This window comes from Ammospiza caudacuta, chromosome 4 (assembly GCF_027887145.1).
Source record: "Ammospiza caudacuta isolate bAmmCau1 chromosome 4, bAmmCau1.pri, whole genome shotgun sequence".
In the NCBI taxonomy this organism is placed as follows: Eukaryota; Metazoa; Chordata; class Aves; order Passeriformes; family Passerellidae; genus Ammospiza; species Ammospiza caudacuta.
This window is the reverse complement of record NC_080596.1, coordinates 26,483,213-26,502,415: the sequence shown is the minus strand read 5'-3', so window position 1 is coordinate 26,502,415 and position 19,203 is coordinate 26,483,213. Positions and strand designations below refer to the sequence as shown.

At 44.1% G+C, this 19,203-nt stretch overlaps 1 protein-coding gene across 1 annotated transcript; it reads left to right on the top strand.

The window, feature by feature from the left end:
- The first annotated feature begins 202 nt into the window (after positions 1–202).
- Positions 203–18,871, top strand: SETD7 (SET domain containing 7, histone lysine methyltransferase). Its single transcript, XM_058803657.1, has 8 exons — positions 203–284; positions 4,294–4,423; positions 8,568–8,769; positions 9,301–9,490; positions 11,072–11,153; positions 11,816–11,933; positions 12,227–12,384; positions 12,874–18,871. Exons 1-8 carry the CDS (start codon positions 245–247, stop codon positions 13,052–13,054), a joined length of 1,101 nt encoding a protein of 366 aa, XP_058659640.1. The 5' UTR covers positions 203–244; the 3' UTR covers positions 13,055–18,871.
- The last annotated feature ends 332 nt before the right edge of the window (positions 18,872–19,203 follow it).

Genomic DNA, 19,203 nt, shown 5'->3' with positions numbered 1-19,203 from the left:
TGAAGCTGTGTCAGGGGAGGTTTAGGCTGGATGTCAGGAATAGGTTTTTCACCCAGAGAGAAGTCGCCATTATCGCGAGGGCCGGGATAGGCAGCTCCAGCCATCCCCCTCAGCCCCGGGCGGTGCTCGGGCCCGCCCTCAGGGCGGCGCTCGGGCCCTCCCCGGGACGGTGCCGGAGGCGGGGCGTGGGGCGCGCGCCCGTCCCCGGTACCGCGGCTGCGCCTTGCCCGCGCCCGCCGCCGCCATGGACAGCGACGAGGAGACGCTGGAGGAGATCGTGGAAGGTGCGTGTGCCGCGGCTCGGGCAGCGGGCCCGCCGCTGCCGGGCGCTGCTGCAGGAGCTGCGGGGGCGCGGGGCGGGGGCAGCGGAGGAGGCGGCCGGAGCTGGGCGACCGGGGTCGGGCGCAGCGCATGACATCAGTGGGCTTATGCAACGGACGGGCCGGGGCCCCGCACGTGGCGGGGCTCGGCCGGGGGCAGCCGGGGGCGCGCTGGCGCCGGTACCGGGCGGGCGCTCCGGGCGCCTCCCGCCGCCGATCGCTCCGCCACAGCGGGAGGCTCCGCACCCCGGCCGCGGGGATGGCGGCTGCTCCGCTGCCATTGTCACGGATTCACGGCCGTGGTTTGTGCCGCTGCTGTGCCCCCGTGCGGGCGGTGGCCTACAGCCCTGGGCCGCGCGGCCGGTGCCCGGTCCTGCCCCCGGCGGCTAAGGGACACGGCGATGCCCATCCTCGGGGAGAGCCCAGGGATGCAGTCGCGTACGTGCAAATGGAGAAGGGAAAAGAAAGAGCGACTCCGAGAAGACGCTGTTGCCATATCCATGGACAGCAGGGCTGGAGCAGTCCGTATGGGAGCGGGGTTGGCCGCCCTATAGCTGATATACACCCTCTGTGTGCAGTTCACTCTCACGTGTGGATGACTAACCCTTGAAGAGCTCTAAACACAGAGGCACCTGTCCTCTGGAAGTGAATTACTGGTGGAAACCTTAGCAGGCAGGGACGCAGCTCCCCAGCACGCTTCATCAGGCTTCTGGGAGCAGGGAAACAAAGCATGGCATCTCCCTCTGAGGGAAAGCACCAAAGGCTCCCCAAAGGTCCCTCGCAGAGGGCACCGTGGAGAACAGTCACACCTTGCCCAACCATCTCCTTCCTGTGCTGCGCCCTGTGTCCTTACAGATGTGGTTTGCCACTGCCTTTCCTCCCAGCTCCTCAGATCTGTGCCTTGCAGCTGTCTGGGGCAAGGACTCATAGTGTTTTCATCCTTAGATCCCAGATAAAGTCTTCTGCTGTATCCTGGATCTGTTTGGCATCTCTGTGAGCTAAGGAAACACATTTTTAAAGCATCTTTTTTTCAGCAGTGTATATGAATTTTTGTGTTTCTCTGAGTGAGACAGAAGCAGGATGCTCTTTGGGGATGAACAGGATTTTGCACTTACCCAAAGGAAGTTAGAAATACAGAAATCAGCACTTCCACTTTGGTTGGGGGCAGTTTGGTTTATGGTTGTGATCCCCCAAACGTCCATCTGGCATCTCTGTGGCCAGAATCTTTTAGTGATGATGCACATTATATGTCATCTGTTAAGTAATAGGGATACTGACAGTAAAGGGCTTTTATCTTTGGTTTGTATACATCAGTGGTTTCAGAAAGTGACTTCATTGTGAACTAGCCCCTATTAGGGTAACTGCTTTTCTTGGAAAGTTCATTATCTGAGTTTAAGAGGAAGTCTTGGGAGAGCCTTAATGAAGCAACAAAAGTGAGATTTTACAATAATTTAAAAATATGTTTAGACGTTTTGGGTTTATTTTTTGCAAATGGAGGATAGTGGTGAGGAAGGAAAGTAGCACGCACTGCTCCCCATGAAATAATGAGGATTTTTTCCATTTGACTTAATTTGAAACAGAGGCGAAGGCCTCAGCCATACAAAAAAAAAAGTTGTATTTATGTTATGAAACTTGAAATTGTGTTTTCCCCATGTTGTTGACTAAAAGAGACCGTGTTTCTTGTTTTGTTGCAGTGGTGGGGGCATGGTTTTATTTTTTTTTAATAGGGGAAGCTTCTAGCACATTAGAATAATTGGATTCTTTGTATTGTGGCTGAGATTAAGACCCTGTATAGAGGGCACTGGATCAAAGCTGACCATTTTAAATCCCCGAGGTAGTCTGTATCCTGCTGTGCAAAAGGCCTGACGTGTGCTCTCTGTAGAGACATGGCAGCTTTTGTGTTGGGCTTTGCATTCCAGCAAAATCCTGACAAGGCAGAATAGTCACAGAGAGCAAAGTTGCAAGAGTTTGTTTTTGTTGTTGCCTTGGGTGTTTTTTTAAATGGTATGATGTGCCAGAATTATCAGTGTACTTTTTTTAATCCAAGTGTTTTATAAAAGTTTTTCCCCTGTAGTGATGGGGAAATTGGAATTGTATTGTTTAGGGTTCGTTAACTTACACCACTGTACGTTTCTATATTAATAAAACTTATTTTAAAAGGCTTTTAATTAAAACTATACATGTTGACATAGTTTTTGGTCTAAAAGAGGTGTCCGTATCAGAAATGTTACTGACCTTTTAGTTAAATTGGTCGTTAATTTATTGGTTATTAAATGTTTCACCATTAATAATAATTGGTTAAATTTAGCTAAAATTTGTCCTTTCTACAAAAATGGGTGTCCTGACAGAATGGGAGGGGAAAAAAGCCTTTTTTCTCTTTGGAAAGAGCAGTTTCTGTTTAAAGAGTTCCTCTTGAAAGGAATTAAAAGCCTTTAGTGATAAAGCTTTTTCCCTTCCACCTTTTGCACCCTCTTTTTACTCTGTTATTTCTCTCACTGTGAACTGATAATCAGTGCCTGATTGGATTTACTGGCTTCCCAAACTTTTAACTGTTTTCAATGTGGTTTGGTCTAGGGACCTGAAGTGAGAGCACAGTCATGTGCAGGTGCGAGAGGAGCTTGGTGGAGCGTGCAGGGGAAGGGTGAGGGAGGGAACCCTGGCTCCTGGATGAGCGCAGATTCCTCCCTGCTATTTCTCCTGTACGCTTTTCCATGCTCAGTAAAGTGTGCCCGTCCTGTTCCCTCTCTGGGCACCAGAGCCCAGGCCTGGCAGTACTGAGGTGCCTGTTTTTGCCTGCCTTAGCCTGGGCTGTAAATCAGTCCCCTCACACTGATGTTTGTTTCTGCCTTTCCGTATCGGTGATGGACCTTTCCAGGTTAGGGCAGAGTTGGTCAGGGAAGAGCTTGCCCCAAAGCCTGCAGAAGTGGATGCATGCACTGTCTCTCATCTCTAACAGGCTGTGTGTGCATCTCCAGGGGACTGGGGCAATCAGTTTGGTTAGAAGCATAGGAGAACAGAAGTATAGGCTTGCTGTTATTTATTTTACAGTTTCCATGCAAAATTTATACCTGATAAAATGTCTCTGTGGGAGCTGCAGCCCCCGCTCAGTGTGTCCCTGTGCTGAGGGCAGCCCTGCTGAGCTCTGCAGCCAGAGCCCACTCAGCTAAACCAGGCAGTAACCATCCTTTGAAACACTTCTCTGTTGTTTTCCTTTGGCTTTGAAGAGGCAGTTAGAGATGCCATAGGAGCCTTATTATGCTTTAACTTAGTAGAGTTGGCCATTTATATTCAATAAAACACAAACCATGCAGGTGAGCATCCAAGTGTGTTGTCTCTGCTCTCCCTCTGTGCAACAGTGGTAATAGGGAAAACTGATATGGCTGGGGGTAGGAACAGGATATAAAGTGAACACATAGGAAGGGCACTGGAGAGCAGCATTTAAAATATTAAATACCACGTTGACTGACATACAGCAAGGGTGGAACATTATGGATATTACATACTTTTATTTCTTTAAATTCCTGTGAATACAGCTGTATAGTGGCACACCCATATTATCATAAGGCACGTGTTTATCAAAAGAAAAAAAACAAACATTTTCTTATCCTTTTCTCACCTATACATGTTTTAGATAAAGAATTCTAATACTTTTGAAGATGTATATTCACACAAGTTAGAATACTATAAACCTTGTTTCTTTCAGAAACCAGTTTTGCTTATTCTCTTCTCTATCCTGTCTCTCATCCCTTTTCTTTTATCCTTATATGTTATTTTTATTTAAAGCTATGTGTTACACAAGTACAAACGTCAGTTGTACAGAATGTCTGATCACTGCTCCTAACAGCAATGATCTGAATTACTGTTTTGTACTAGGGAGCTACTGCATTTCTAGTAGCTACATAATGAGAGCAGATACAAAATCTTGCATAATAATTCATGTGTTTTGTTGCTCTTTGTTTGGGTTTGATTTCAGGGCATCTAGATGATGATGGGCTGCCACATGGATTCTGTACAGTAACCTACTCATCAACAGACAGATTTGAAGGAAATTTTGTGCATGGAGAAAAGAATGGCCGTGGCAAATTCTTCTTTTTTGATGGAAGGTACACTCTGATTTTTCCTCTGTATTCTTCCTTCTGCTTGTAGTGATGCAAAACTAATCTACATTGATTTTATACTGCTGAGTTCCTGGATAAGAGTTCTCATTAAAAATTGTAGCTGGAAAGTTTGCTGCTGCTGCAGCCATTCCTGTGGTGGCTTTGTGTGTGATGAGGTGCCTATAGTTGTTCCTTGGAGGGAGAATGCAGTGGTGTGAGCTCTTTTAGCACTGACAAGTTATGAGCTGATTAGAAATCATAAGGAATGGGAGATGGTCAGAACTACTGAAACCATGCTGACAATGACTTGGACATCAAAGGTTGTTACTTCAGGTGGACTTGTTTGCCTGCTAGAAAGTGCAGCTGGACCAGGAGCTCCCTGTGCCAGCCCTCACACACAGATACAGGACCTTGACAGTGAGGTTTGCCTTCTGCTTTGTCAAATTGTTTATCACTTAAAGGACTGAGTTCAATACAGGTTTGTTAGCAACTCTAGTTAATCCTCTGCAAGTTGCTTGTGGCATGATTTTCTGAAAGTAAGAAAGCGCCCTATCATTTCCCTTCTCTTCACTGGGAATTGTGACTGTGAAATTGGGCTAGTCCATGCCCGTGCATGTGTTTTGTTCTCTGATCCTCATTATGACCACCTTGTAAGCCTTCCCCCACCACCACTGCAGCACTCCTGTGTGCCGTTGCTCAGAACTTCCTCTGAGGGAGCAGCAAATGTATAAAATGACACGATTCTTCATGGTTTTGCAGCTGTTGGTGAGGCTCTGAATAGCGCCTGTTAAACTGACAGTCGTGCTGGGTCTGCGCTCTTCCTGCTCAGCAAAATCCTGAGCAGGAGCAGAGGTATTGTGCTGTCTCAGTGAGTCAGCTCCTTGTCTGTACTTGCCTTTGCACTTGCTTCATACTGGGCATTGTGGGGTTTTCTCATGAGAAGCATAATACATTTATTCAGTTATGTAGAAAGGGATCAGGCCTCCAAGCTTGGATGAAGAAAATTCCTCACTGTTGTTGGTTGTGGCCTTATTAAATCTTCTCTGAGTAACTGAAAATCAGCACTGCCCAGCAGCTGAGTTCTCTAAAACAGTTTTGGTGTAAGTTGTTCTGCAGCATCTCTATGGACACATGTACATCATGTTACTGTGCTGGAGGATGATCTCAGCAAAGTGGCTGCTGATTGCACAGTCACAGGATCTGACCCACTGTTGTGTTTGTAGGGCTGCTCCTCCATGTAATCCAGGGTACAGGCAGCATTTCCTGGGAAGAGTCAGTTGTGCGGTTTGAGTGTTGCCAACTCTTTTTTCTTTCTTTTTTTTTCCTTTCAGTTTTCCTTAGAAAACTAGAATAGCTGACCACTGATGTCTTCAGAAACTAGCAGAATGAAAATATGCAAAAATAGTCTGCAATGTGGTTTTGGAAAATGGGATGTTTTCATTAACTTTTACATATTTTAAGTTAGCTAAAGCACCCTTAACCGAGCTAATTATTGAGGATGTCATTTATCTGTCTATGTCCAGCTTGCAAGACTAAGTTGCTTTCTGAAATGGCTGGTTCAGGAATCATGACATGTCGTAAGAATGACCTGGCATAAAACAGGACATGCTGTTTCCATTAAGTGTGCCATGGGCAGGGCTGAGTGCTCATGAGGATGAGCAATAAATATCAGGAATGTCTCTGAACAGCTCTCCCTTTGCAGGATGCTGTGCAGTAAGCTGGCTGCTCAGCACTCGTGGGTGTGTTTCCCTGGCAGGCTGCTCAGTAAAGGCTGACAGCTGTCCTGCTGTTCCTCTGCTGCTGGGGAGCAGCTGGGTCCTGTCAAGCACAGGACTGGCTGCACTGTCAGCATCCTCATTTCTGAGTTTTGGGGAATAGCACTGGCTGCCTGGCTGCCTTGTTTGGTAAAGGAAACTTCCCTTTACTGGAATTACTGCCCCCTTCCTTTAAGGGAATGGAAATCTGTTATGAAATATCAGTTGTTTTTTGCCTTCCCCTTCAAGAAAATGCAACAAATCACAGCATATTCATTAAGAGAGAGAAGTTTGCCCTCTGGTATACTCCCTGTTTTGGATTGTGGACTTGAACTTTCCTTGGTGCCAGTGGTTCTGGAGTGTATTTTGCAGAACTCTTTGCACTATAAAGGCAGGCATGAGAGCCGTGCTTGGCACAGAGCTGCAGCTGCCCTTCCTCCCTAATTGGAAACTCCTGTAAACTGACATCTCCCAGAACTCAGTAGAAAATTATTCTTATTAGGGAAAAAGTTTTCTCTGTTCCCATATAGAGGGAGCGAGAGATAAATGGATCAGTCTCTATAGATATTAACTTAATCCCTGGAAGGAAATTGGAGTAAGTATTTCCTCCCCCAGTCCATATAATTGGTTTAATTGTTAGATAAGAAGTATCTTCCATCCCTTCAGGGCATAGTGGATAATGGGAAGATGGTACATTTGATCAGTCTTGACTGTGGTAGAATTTATATTGTCAGAAGTATGATCATCTGAGAAGCAAACCAGAGAAATACAGGCTAGTTCAGGGTTTGTATTAAAAAGGTTTTGCTTATGGAAGGCACAGAAGCTATTTATTCATCTTTGTGCTGGTCAAGTCTTAGTTGTAATTATTGTGTCCGGCTGCAGACACCGGGAACTTAGAGTGAAGTGAGGAGCAGGGTGGAAATAGCTCAGAAACTCTGAATATCATAAAGGTTTCTGAACCTGACTGTTTAGGTGAGCTTGATGGACATAAACTTCTTTCTTAAGGTATCATCCTTTTGATTTCCTTCGATGAGATGGATCTTTTGGTCACTGCTTGGAGCTTAATACAAAGAGAGAAAACATAAAAGTTTGGGTTACACTAAAATAAAATACATTCTTTCCAGGGCTGAAGCACTGTTGCAATTTAGCAATGTTTTAACTTCAACTAGTGCAATTAAAGGTAACAAGACAGAATTTTTGACTACAAAACTGAGGGTGGTTGCTTCTTTTAAAGAGTAATCCTACATGTGCACGCTGTGTCTGTTGTCACTACAATGGAATTAAAATCTAGTGATCTGTGATAAATTAGAGGGGAAAGTGGCATCATTTATAGTTAAGTAAGGGCACTGGTGTCTAGTGGTTCTCTCATTGTTCCCTGTGCTGTAGTGCCATAGCTATCTGTGCAGCTCTGTAGCAACATGGATCAAGAAATCCATTTGACTGAAAAGTAAAGTTATTTTCCTGCCCCTTGTTGTTTTGCATCTGGTGCACACTGAGGCTTTTACTGTAATATGTTTTCCCATGGAAACCTCACCCAGTTTGCCAAGTTACATAAAAACAGAGCACGAGGCTTTAGAAGCAAGAAAGTGAATTCTGAAAAAACATTTCTTCCACAACTCTTGCAAATCTGTGTGGTAAAACATGTAGAGTCATGTGCTCACTGACACTGTGTCAGCTTATACCTGAGATGTCTGCCTCTGAAAAAGAATTCTGCCGTGAAAATATGTGTATGCTGGCAGCTGGCTGTTAGCTGAGTGTGCTGAAGTAAAAGCTAAACAGGTTGTGTTCCCTTATGTTAATCCTAACATGAGAAAGAAATATCTGAATAGATCCTCTTTTATGGTGGTAGTAAAGGGTTTGCAAGACAAAACCAAAATGCAATGTTGCTTTGTTTAAATCCAAGTGCAGCACTAGTTCTGTTTGACAGGCTGTGTTTGATTTTAAGATAAATGCATGAAAAAGGGCTGGTTTTAGCAGGGCCTGTACGTATTGCTGGGGAGCTGATGCTGAGCTGTGGCAGGTTGCAGTTCATTCCCTGTGTCCAGCAGCTCAGTTTCTTCTCTCCAGAGACATGTCAGTAAAGGTCCACACGCAGCAGGTAGAAAATCCTAATGTGAGAGTGGCCTGCTTGAGCAAGAGTTCCTTCTTTGACCAGGAGTGTCCATTTGCTGACTATTCCAGCCTACAGAAAACGCCAGGCATGTGATGGAGATGAGTGATTCAGTGTCTGTGCAGCACACCCTGATGAAAGGGTGCTGTAAGTTGTTTTCTGCCTTTGGAGCTCCATAGAAACAAGTGTCTGGTTTTCACCTCGGTGTTCCAGTGCGTTGGGGCTTTGGGTTCGCCCCTGAGAGGCGAACAGTTTTCCAGTGCTGTTCTCTTTCTCCCTTCACCAGCACCCTGGAGGGATACTATGTTGATGATGCCCTGCAAGGGCAGGGAATCTACACCTACGAGGATGGCGTGGTCCTTCATGGCACCTACATGGACGGAGAGCTGAACGGCCCGGCACAGGAGTACGACAGCGACGGGCGGCTCATCTTCAAAGGGCAGTACAAGGACAACATCCGGCACGGCGTCTGCTGGATTTATTACCCGGTAAGCCTGACCGCCCTTTGCATTTTCTGAATGCTGCCTAGAAAATAGAATTCCCAGCAGCATTAGTAATATAAAAGCAGACCTTTACTGGAAAGCTGTCAGGGACTCAATATGGCAAAAACTGTACATGGTACAGTAAATTCACGATTTTCTAAGGTTTGTTGATTAGTGTAACTATCATGTATTGTCCAATTAAAAGGTTAATTGATTAGGTAATAAGTGCTTGGGTTCTGCCCCACTGGAAGCAGTCCCCAGGCTTCTTTTGCCCCGCTTTTGTGATGTCAGGTCCAGAATCTTGTTGGAAAACAAAACATCCTCATAGTTGGTACTCTTCTTGGAGTAAGACTAAAGAACATCTCAGGAATGTGTTTATAAGGCTAGCATATTGTTCCTAAATGTAGGGGAACAGGATAGGAAAAGTAATAGAAGCTACAAATGCATGAAAAATATGAAAAGCTAAAAATCTTAGGCATCAAGGATAGTAAAGTATAATTAAATGCTTTGCCTTTTCTTTCTTGCCTGTGCTCTCAGGATGGAGGCAGCCTTGTGGGAGAAGTGAATGAAGATGGGGAGATGACTGGAGAGAAAATAGCCTATGTGTATCCTGATGGAAAGACTGCATATTCTGGAAGGTTCATAGATGGAGAAATGATAGAAGCAAAACTGGCAACTCTGACAGCTGTTGAGGATGGCAAACCTCAATTTGAAGTAGTTCCAGGCAGTAAGTTCAGCTAACACAAACTTGTACTCCTGCTGCCAGCCCTTTGCTGCAGACAGCTTGGTTCCTGTGATGTTCCTCACTGGGCACTGGCTGTGCTGACACAGGCTGTTAGTGAGGGGCCCTTTCTGCAAGTCACAGAGGAGGATGGTGTTTGTCCTAGAAACAGATGGGAAATGCCCCCTGTGTGGTCCTGCCCAAGTGCATTTCATGGCCCTTCTCTCACTGCTGTGCTCATGGGCACAGTCCTGCTTGTCACACATCCCAGTGCCCTCTGTACCAGGTGGAAAACCTGCTCCATTCACCCTGGTGATGGTGCTGCAGCATTTCTTGCAATGAAATAACTGCAGGAGGAGAGTGAGGCCCTGGTTTGGCTGTAGCTGTCAGCTGGGTTTGTGCAAGTCAGTGTTTGCACTGTGAATGTTCTGGCACCTGCGCTGCTGGGTTGAGACTGGAATTAGTGAACCAGATTCAGTCATTGTGTAATGGTGTGATTCACCAGCACCTTTCTGTGTGTCTGGTCCTGCTGGCAAAAAGTGGCTGTGAAGTGCACAGGGTAGGGTGGGGCCTTCTCCACCTGCTTGAACCTGTAGTTGTGGGGTGGGTTTGTTGTTCTGAGGTGTTTGTGATGTTTGGAGGAGTGTGGGTTAAGCTGCAGTAACAAGCAGGGACTGCTAATGCATTTACTGCTCTTCTAGCAAAAAGTGTCTCATTTGACATGAAATAGGCACATCAAGCTCAGTGAAAAGGTATTGACAGGCAAATGCATGGGAGTTTATTTTCTCTCAGTTATGATAGCAAGTCAGAATTTAACTTAAAACTTACTTTGTAGGAGGATATGATTGTGCTTTGTAGAGGGGATGAAGTTACACTCAGGAGGAAGCTGCCTTCAGACAGAACAGATCCTGGGCACCAGGGGCAAAGGCCTTATATCAGACTTTGTACTGTTCTGTTCTGTGGGGTTTTTCCCCCATCTTATTTTCACATTCTTCTTAATCTATGTCCAAGATAGTCCTCTGGCATTGAGGATAGGGATATAAGAGTATAATTACAGCCGTACCACTAAGTTCCTTATTAATGACAAAAAATAGAGGACTGTAGCAAGCGTGCTTTCTGATTACTAAATGTTTTCTTCTGGCTGAAGTCTCTGCAGGATCTGGGCTAAAAAATATTTCATATTTGAAGTAATCAAGTTTTTGTGGGTTTTTTGGGGATTTTTAAATGAGCTGTTCAATATATCCTTTTAAGTTTTGTTTTACTTTAAAATTATGTTGAGAGACACTAGGAGGGTCAGTTTTGGAGGAGTATCCAGTCCTCCTCTGCAAGTTGGTAATTTGAAGAACATATTTATCATCTTTTTGTATTACTCTAGAATGTTGAGCGGAAAAACATAATCAAGAAGCAGTATCTCATTTAAGGCCTTTTGCAGGTGCAGTTCTGTTCAATACCTTTTTTTGGAAGTTTAGCATTTTTTGCAGCCTTTAAAATTTAGTTTTTCAAGGTCTTAATTAAGTTAAGGATTGTATACTCTCAGTACTGCCAATTAGTTGATTTCCTTCATTGATGTCTGATTTTTTTTTTTAGGCCCAGTGTACAGTTTTGACAAATCCACTTCATCCTGCATTTCTACGAATGCCCTTCTTCCTGATCCTTATGAATCAGAGAGGTAAATGCTTTTTCTTCTCCCCATATTTCTTTACTGTTACCTATTTAGAGTCTAATTTTGCAAGCCTTTTCTCATCTAAAACTTAAAGGATGTGTAAAGGTTTGTAAAATGGAAGCCCTGTGTGTACCTCAACTGTATGTGCTTTCTGATACTCTGAAATATCTAAATAAGGGATTAGTAAAATTCTTGCTTTGATTTGCATTGAGTACTTGAAGATGTGGTGCATCACCTTGAGAACTCCTGCTTCCCAGTGCAGGTACATACCAGCAACCCCAGCTTGGTGAGGACTTCTGGGGTTCTGGTATGTTATTGAGGGCATTCCTGAATTGAAACCATCATTGTGGAGTAATAGTGGATTGGCACTTTGAAAAAAAATATATAAGTTTTCCAAGTCAGCCAAAACTTTCCATGAAATCTCAGTTTTGACAAAATAGAGAGAACGTATGGAAGAAAGAACACAGGGAAGAGAGGAAAGAAAGGAGTTCCATAAAGAGGTTTATTATGATGTTGATCATGATAATAATAATAATTTTGTTTTGTTGTTGTTGTTATTATTAGCTTTATAGTTATACTGAAGTATTAGCTTTATCCTAGTAGTGTTGTGCTTCTTGAAAATTAAAACTGCAGCCAGTCACAGATTCCATGCCCTGTTCCTCTTGTAGGGTGTATGTGGATGTCTCCCTCATTTCCAGTGCTGGAGAAGGATTGTTTTCAAAAGTAGCAGCAGAAGCCAGTACAGTGATGTCCTTCTATAACGGAGTGCGAATTACACACCAGGAGGTAAAGAAAAGAAAAAAGTCAGTCTGAATTTTCATTGCTCCTCCTGAGATTTTCTTTTCATAGTAGGATCTAACACCTACTGCCTTCCCACCCTAGATTTAACATGGTGGAGTTTATTTGAAAGAAAGTGCATGCTCACCTATGTATAGATTTTAAAAGTGTGTGTTGTTCTTTCCAATGACGTACACCCATGAAAAGCTTTATTTGCATATATTTTGAATGTTGGCTTTCAAACTGCTGACAAAGTTGATCCCTCCTACACATAGACATTGGATTTTTGCCTTGCAAACTAGGTAGACAGCAGAGACTGGGCCCTCAATGGAAATACAATATCCCTGGATGATGAAACAGTCATAGACGTGCCAGAGCCCTACAACCACGCTGCCAAGTACTGTGCCTCGCTGGGGCACAAGGCCAACCATTCCTTCACTCCCAACTGCACCTATGAGCCGTAAGTACAGCCCTGAGTTTGAGGGTGGGAGCTGCACCTGGCTGGCTGGGCTCACAGGGGTCCCTGGGCAGCTGGGTGAGCAGCAGGGCTGGGCTGGGAGTAACAGTTGAGGCACTGAAGGAGTTCCTGCTCACCTGAGTTGGAAATGGGCTACCTTATGGTCCTTGATGTCTGTTGGGACTTGCCATGGAGAATCTTGAAGTTTGCAACTTGTTTGTTTTGTCACAAACTTTGAGTTGCTTCTGTATTGTAAAATGCATCATCACAGCTCTATAAATCCTAGCTTGGCTAGAGCCACGCTGTATTTGCTGAACTACCAATGCTTTGATAAATCAATATTTTTACTCATATTTTTAAATATTTATGAGGTTGACTCGAGTCTGCTAATTCAACATCAGATTATGCTCTGAAGTGAGTGAATTCTGGAGCTGTTCAAGGGGCTGGCAGAGTATGGGAATTGACAGCCTAGCAAAGATGTTTTTTCCCTAGGTTTGTTCATCCTCGTTTTGGGCCCATCAAGTGTATCCGTACCATCAGGGCTGTGGAGAAGGATGAGGAGCTGACAGTGGCTTATGGGTATGAGCACAACCCTGTGGGGCGGAATGGGCCTGAAGCACCAGAGTGGTACCAGCTGGAACTGAAAGCTTTCCAGGCTGCCCAGCAAAAGTGACATGGGAGCACCTTCTCCGTTCAGCAAACTGAAACAGAAACTTGGATCTATGCACTACCTTTATACTGAAAACTGGACAACCAGGGATTGTTCATGCTGTTGCATCATAACCTTGCATTCTGTGTTAAGAGATAAGTTCCTTGGATACTAACTAGGTTTGACTGTGTTACTCATAGCAGATTTAAAAATTAGCTAGCATTGCACCAGTCTTATCTGAAGAAATTATTTAATATTCTATACAAGATGTGGTATTCTTTGGTAGCTTCTGCTTTTGCACCATATGCAAAGATGCCAAAAGACTAGGAAGAAACTAAAATGGGTGTATCGTTCACTTTTAGTCGGCAGACTTATAGTGTTGCTCTCTACCTGCCTAGGCATTATTGTGCAACTGCATTTTGCATATATGCCACTTGTGATGATAACAGTAATATTTTGATATTCTCTAATAGTAGCATAATTTTGCCTTTTTAAATCTTTGATCTGAATCTTGCAATAGAGCAGTTTATTTATTAGCATATAGGAGGCTGGGTTTTAACTCCCCTTTCCTCTTGTCTGAACATTGTTCTTTCTACAAATCCTCTTTTGCAGGAGCAAATCCTTTCTAACTAGTGGAAAGGCTTGTGTGTGTATGTGAGAGTGCTGTGTGTTGGTCTCTGTGGCTCTCTAAATAGTATAGCAACATGTCTAAATATTTATCTAGCCTGTACGGCTGGCTTATTTTATTTAATTTATTATGACATGCAAACGAAGCTGTTCTTTGCATGAAGATTTTGTGAAAAGGAGAAAACAGACTTGCTGTTGAAAGACTTCCAGAAGTACATGTTCTGGACAGCAAGCACATGACTTGCATCCATGTTCATGAGTTGGTTTGTGTATTTTCACCTGTTCAAGTGGCCAGTTCTCAAGGCAAAAGATGCTTGGATCTCCATGGATTCTCTGAAAGGAGGTGCATGTGTCTGGGGGCAGGCTGTAGTCCTTGGTGAAGGAGAGCTGTATCTTTTCACTTGATGTTCACTTGATGGAACAACATAGCCTTATAGCCATCTTTTAGTAGTTCTGGTGTATGACGCAGTGAATTAACATAATATGAGGTATCAAAAGAAGATTATTTTTTTTAAGAAAAGATATTAAAAGATTGTTTTTGAAAGACAAACAATGAATGTAAAAACATCACTCAATGCTCATATTTATAAACAGCAGTCAATCCATAGCTTTGTTGCAGCCAGCAGTGGGGGCTTGTGAATATTCATCTGCAGGGCTATGTTCTGGGGTTTTTCAGGGCTAGGGAAATTGTCTCTTTTTTCAGATACTGTACTGGTCTTGCCTAATGCTGTATAAGAGAGAAATCATGCATTGTCTTGATCTGGATACTGGAGTCTTTCTGGGACTCTGATGTTCTCTTTTGGGTTTAGCAGCTTAGGACAAACTCAAATGCATTTGCAACATTTTCTTTAAATGTTTGTAGTTTTAAAAAGTTTGTATATATGTAACATAAATGATTTGAGAATCGGACCTACCTTTCTATTGCAACACATTTTGGTTCTTGCTTGAGCTGTTGGAGGCATCTGGCTGTCTGGGGAGTTGGGCAGGGAGAGTTGTTGGGTACCTGCAGGTAGAAGGATGAGGCTGCTGTCAAGTGCAGTCTGAGAATCCGTGCTTTGGTACCTGAGGAAAGTTCGGAATTACTCGTAACAGCCTGGGCTCTGTTCAGTCCCTGCGGCTTCTCTCAAACATTTTCCATCCCCTGATCATTTCGGTTTGCACAGAAGTCGCTCTGTGCGTGTGCTGAGGCGGGGCACAGGCAGGCTCAGGGTATTGTGGCACTCTTTCAGCAGTGATCTGCACATGAGCTGTGACACCTCCCGTCTCCTCGTGCTGGACACTCAGGTCACAGCTCCACGTCCCACCCACGGCAGAGGTGACAGGTCAGGGACTCACCTGAGTGTGCAGAGACACAGCCAACCTCACAGGTGATGGAGAGTTGGCAGAGGTCAGTCAGCTGCTCAGCTTCACTAAGTGATTCTCAAAGAGAAATACGCATCACTTCATCTGTCCCTTCCTGCCCATGGATCATCACTTTAGGTCATCAGCCTCTGGTAGGGAGCTCTTAGGTGTATCTTGGGAGTTATTGCACCAGGGCCGTGAAGTTTGCAAAGCTGAGGCTTGAGTTTAGGTGCAGGAAAGAGCAGAGGGAAGATGTGACTGAACCCTGCTGGGACAGGATGGTAACTCTTCCACAATCTCGATAACCTGCTTTGGACTGCTGGCCTCTCTGTGCTCACTGGGGAATTGTGTCTAAAATGTTCTGATCTCTAGAGCTCCTTTGCCTTCCTTTCTGATCAGTCTCTGATTCCTCTGCTAATCTCCTGTGTGGAGTTGCTTATGTTTTAATAGATTTGTCAGTCTTCATATTGCCTGATTTTGAGATAAATAGAATATAGGTGCTCTTTGTGCATCAGGCTTGAAGATTGTATCCTAAAATAGGGAATTCTAGGGAAAAAAAAGGCACTGAGGTGTCCTGTGTCTTCTCAAAAAAATTGGTGAGAGTCAAGCAGATTCTTTTGTACATGTGTGTAGCCTGGTAGGTAGCACGCCACAGCTGTGGCTGTTGTCTCTGTTATCTCTGCTGTCCTTCTCAGCTCTGTAATATCTGTTGGTCCTTCTATAACTCCCTTCTTCAGAGACCAACCTTCCGTAAAAGTTGTGATTGCAGAGCTGCTTTGGCTTGATTCAGGACCAAGCCTTTTAACTCTTCTTTGTTTTCTCTCTCTTCCTGGTCTGTTAGCGTGGAGATGGCTTTTGCCACTGGGTGGTGAAAGAACTCAGTGTGTCCTTCCAAGGGGCGAGCTGGCATCCCCTGGTTCAAACACAGGTTAGTTACAGAACTCCAAATAATGCCTTAACTTGGTCAGTGTGTTGCAGCTCATTCTCTGGGGCTCACTAGAGAGCAAGACCAGCTTCACCAGGCTCCTCATTGGTAGTGTGGTGACATCCATAGACAAAGACCCACACCCAGCCATGGTTTTTGTCTGGGGCAGAGGAAGTATCACCTTGCACAGCAATCTTCTTGGGTCTGTAGGATGCAGCTGACTACTGGTGAATATGCAATAAATAAAGAAGCTCCACTTTCTAGAGTCTGGCCAAAGACCTTTCCTGTTGGTACTGAACTGGGAGGAGAGCTGGTGGCTGTCAGCTGAGCCTGAGTGAGCATCTGGCTCTTGGGATACCCACTGGGAATAAAGAACAGCATAGGAAAACCTGGAATTGATGCATTTTTCAGGTACAGATCAGTTCCCAAAATCTGCCTGTGATCTGCAGTGCTGAACATGGCTTCTCTGTGATGGGAGGGTTACTTGAGCTCCTTTATGAGAAGCCTGTGTCATGCTGTATTGGAGGCTGCTGATTGTCTCTTAAAAACTAAAATCTGAAGTGGATCTTCCTGTGATGGCAGCACAGGGTTTTGTCACCAAGAATAAAGAGGCTTTGTTTTCTGGAAGTGACTGCTGTTGGAGATGAGAGCCAGAAAAGTTGCAGCTCAGAGCTGCCTGCTCCTGGGGTCACCACTGGATAAGAAGGAAGGAAAAGGGCTTAGGCCGTGGAGGGGATGTCTGAAGTTGAGTCTTGTGCTATAATTTTACTTTTGGGGATCCTGATTTTCTTTTAACAAACCTGAAAAGGCTTTTAATTCCCTTTTTTAAAAAATAATAATTATAAAAAACTTACCCTCTGTAAATACCTGTAAATTTTGACTGCTGAAAAAGTCAAAGGAGATACATGGAAATGGCTTTCCAACTGTGAGAGTTTTTTGACTTTTTCTGCAGTTGCCATGGTACCTCCTAGTATCTCCTAGGATGGCCCATGCTTTTAGTCAGGTGAAGCTCCTGGGGAGGTTTTGGGAGCTTTGGGAGGCCATGGGGTGAGGCTGCATGTTTTGGGAGTGACTAGGCAGGCTTCTCCTTGGCACACAGATGGCAGTGAGTTTTTTCCCAGGGGTCTTGTAGCATGTTGCTAGGAGCTGGAAGCAACATGCTACACGAAGCAAGAGCTGTGTCAGGGATTTCTCAGCCTCTGTCAGGCACTGGAGGAGCAGAGTAGCCAACATATCCCATCTGCTAAGAGAAACTCCTAAATTATGGAAATTGACACTGTTTTGTTTCCTTCCCAGCTGTCTGCCCTTGTCCTCCAGTCAAACCAGCGCTCACCACTTGGGTTGTGCCAGGGGTGCAGCGGGGTTGCTTCTGTCCCAGAGACCTCTATGATCTGTGTCCTTTCACTCAGTTTGATGGTCTTTAGGAAAATGCTGCTGCTGTGGTGAGGTAACATTACACAGAGCCAAGTATCTGCTGCTTTGTTCTCCTGTGGCCCAGCAGAATTGCTGGAGCTGTGGGTGCCTGAGGGCTTCACCTCCAAGCACTTAAAAAAACCAAATTGCTTTGGACACAGTGGTACTGAAGTATCTTCTTTTATGCTGGGGTGCTGCCTGTTCCTCACTTCCACTGCACTGCTGTGTGCCAAGCAAGGAAAGCAGGTGGGAGCAGCTTTATCTGCAAGTGCAAATGAGCTTCACCTGCAGTGAACTTGTTCCTTATGCTTCATGTAATGGAATCACGAGAACTGTATTGTTGGACAAAGTATTTCTAAGCAGTCTTATAAGGGATTTTTTTTTTTAAGGAAAAAAAAGAGGTGCAAGATTAAGTGCATGTTTACTTGTCCCGGATCAAAGGTTTTGAACGCTAAGGTCACTCTGTCTTGAGTGGACCCTCCTCTGTCTTCGGGCAGTAGAACTTCCCGCCCTTTTTTCTCTTTACCATTTTACTGTAATTCTTTTTTTCCCCTAGGAGAAATATCTGTACAAAAATTATAAGCAATTAAAAGTTCAAGCCATAAAATCATGAGTGTGGGAAGACCCGCTTCACAGGTTTTAACATTTGTATGTAAAATGATGTTTGTATGAAATATTTTCATGGTAGAAAGACTATTTAAACAAAAAAGTTCCACTAAGATCTAAACCAGATTTAAAGGGATGTCTTTTTGTAAGATGCAAGTGTAATTGAATACCAGTAAGTAGATAATTTTTTTTTTTTTTTAGGGGAGATGCAACAAATGATCCTTAAAATTACAAATGGTCGTTTCTGCTCTTTGGGGAGGTATTTATGCAGCATTACATGCAGCCGCCATAAATAATTGCAGTAGCAAGGCTAGTCACATTTCCAGGACGTACCTCTCAGCTTGTCTCTTCATGATACCCTACAAACAACCCATCCCTCCTTCCTGTAGATTCCCTTCTAGAAAACTTTTCCTACTGCAGCTGTAACAAGTTTAACTCTGAGCTAAGAACCAGACTAAAATTGTGTATTACTTAACAGTTTCTGCTGGGCCTTCTGCTATTTTAATACTCTCTAGCCCATAATTACTGGGTGTCTCTGTTCTGAAGAACTAAGTGCTAAAGAATAATCTCTGGGGTAAGCTTGTACATGTGTTAACAGTTAACCCCAGAGTATTCAACTTGTGTACAGTACTTGACAGGTGTTTTATGACATTTGTACTCGAACTATGAGCCTTACTGAACATCTGTAAGTTTATTCATGACTTTTAAAAATGGATAACTACAAGAAAGATGTTTACATGAATGATGTTTGCCCTTCCTTTCATGTTATGAATGGGGTTTTTATAGTGTGTTTGGGCGTATGTGCAAGGAAGCAAGAGAGGTGTTTCTGGGGAAAAACAGACTTGACAAACATTTGTAATAAGTGAATTTTAAAGATTGCTTTAATTGCGCTATGAAGGCAATGCAAAAATAAACTATTCAACAGAAAACTATTGTCTCTCCTTGTCATTTGTGTGTCACTGTTTTGGGCATCCTCTGACCTCTCCCCCTTCCTTGTGTCCTGTGTGACCACAGTTTTTGCTGATGCACAGGAGCAGGATTTCACACAGTTACACACATCTAGGCCACATTATGTAAGTAATGAATGAACACCTGACACCGCTTGTTGGTTTTTTCTGTCACCTCTGCTGCTTTTCTTACTCCTCTTTGCCAGGGGAGCCTTTCCCTGTCATCCTAAAGAACCAATCATACAAGTCATTAACAATATGTGTGGAGTTTCATGGAATCTTACAAGCACAACGTGGCTTAGACTGCAAGAGAT

What these genes read in the sequence shown, in the direction of transcription:
- SETD7 (XM_058803657.1), top strand. Translation starts at nt 245, where the DNA reads ATGGACAGCGACGAGGAGACGCTGGAGGAGATCGTGGAAG. An exon ending in GCTGGAGGAGATCGTGGAAG is followed by an intron (nt 285 to 4,293) that starts GTGCGTGTGCCG and finishes GTTTGATTTCAG; the next exon opens with GGCATCTAGATGATGATGGG. An exon ending in TTCTTCTTTTTTGATGGAAG is followed by an intron (nt 4,424 to 8,567) that starts GTACACTCTGAT and finishes TCCCTTCACCAG; the next exon opens with CACCCTGGAGGGATACTATG.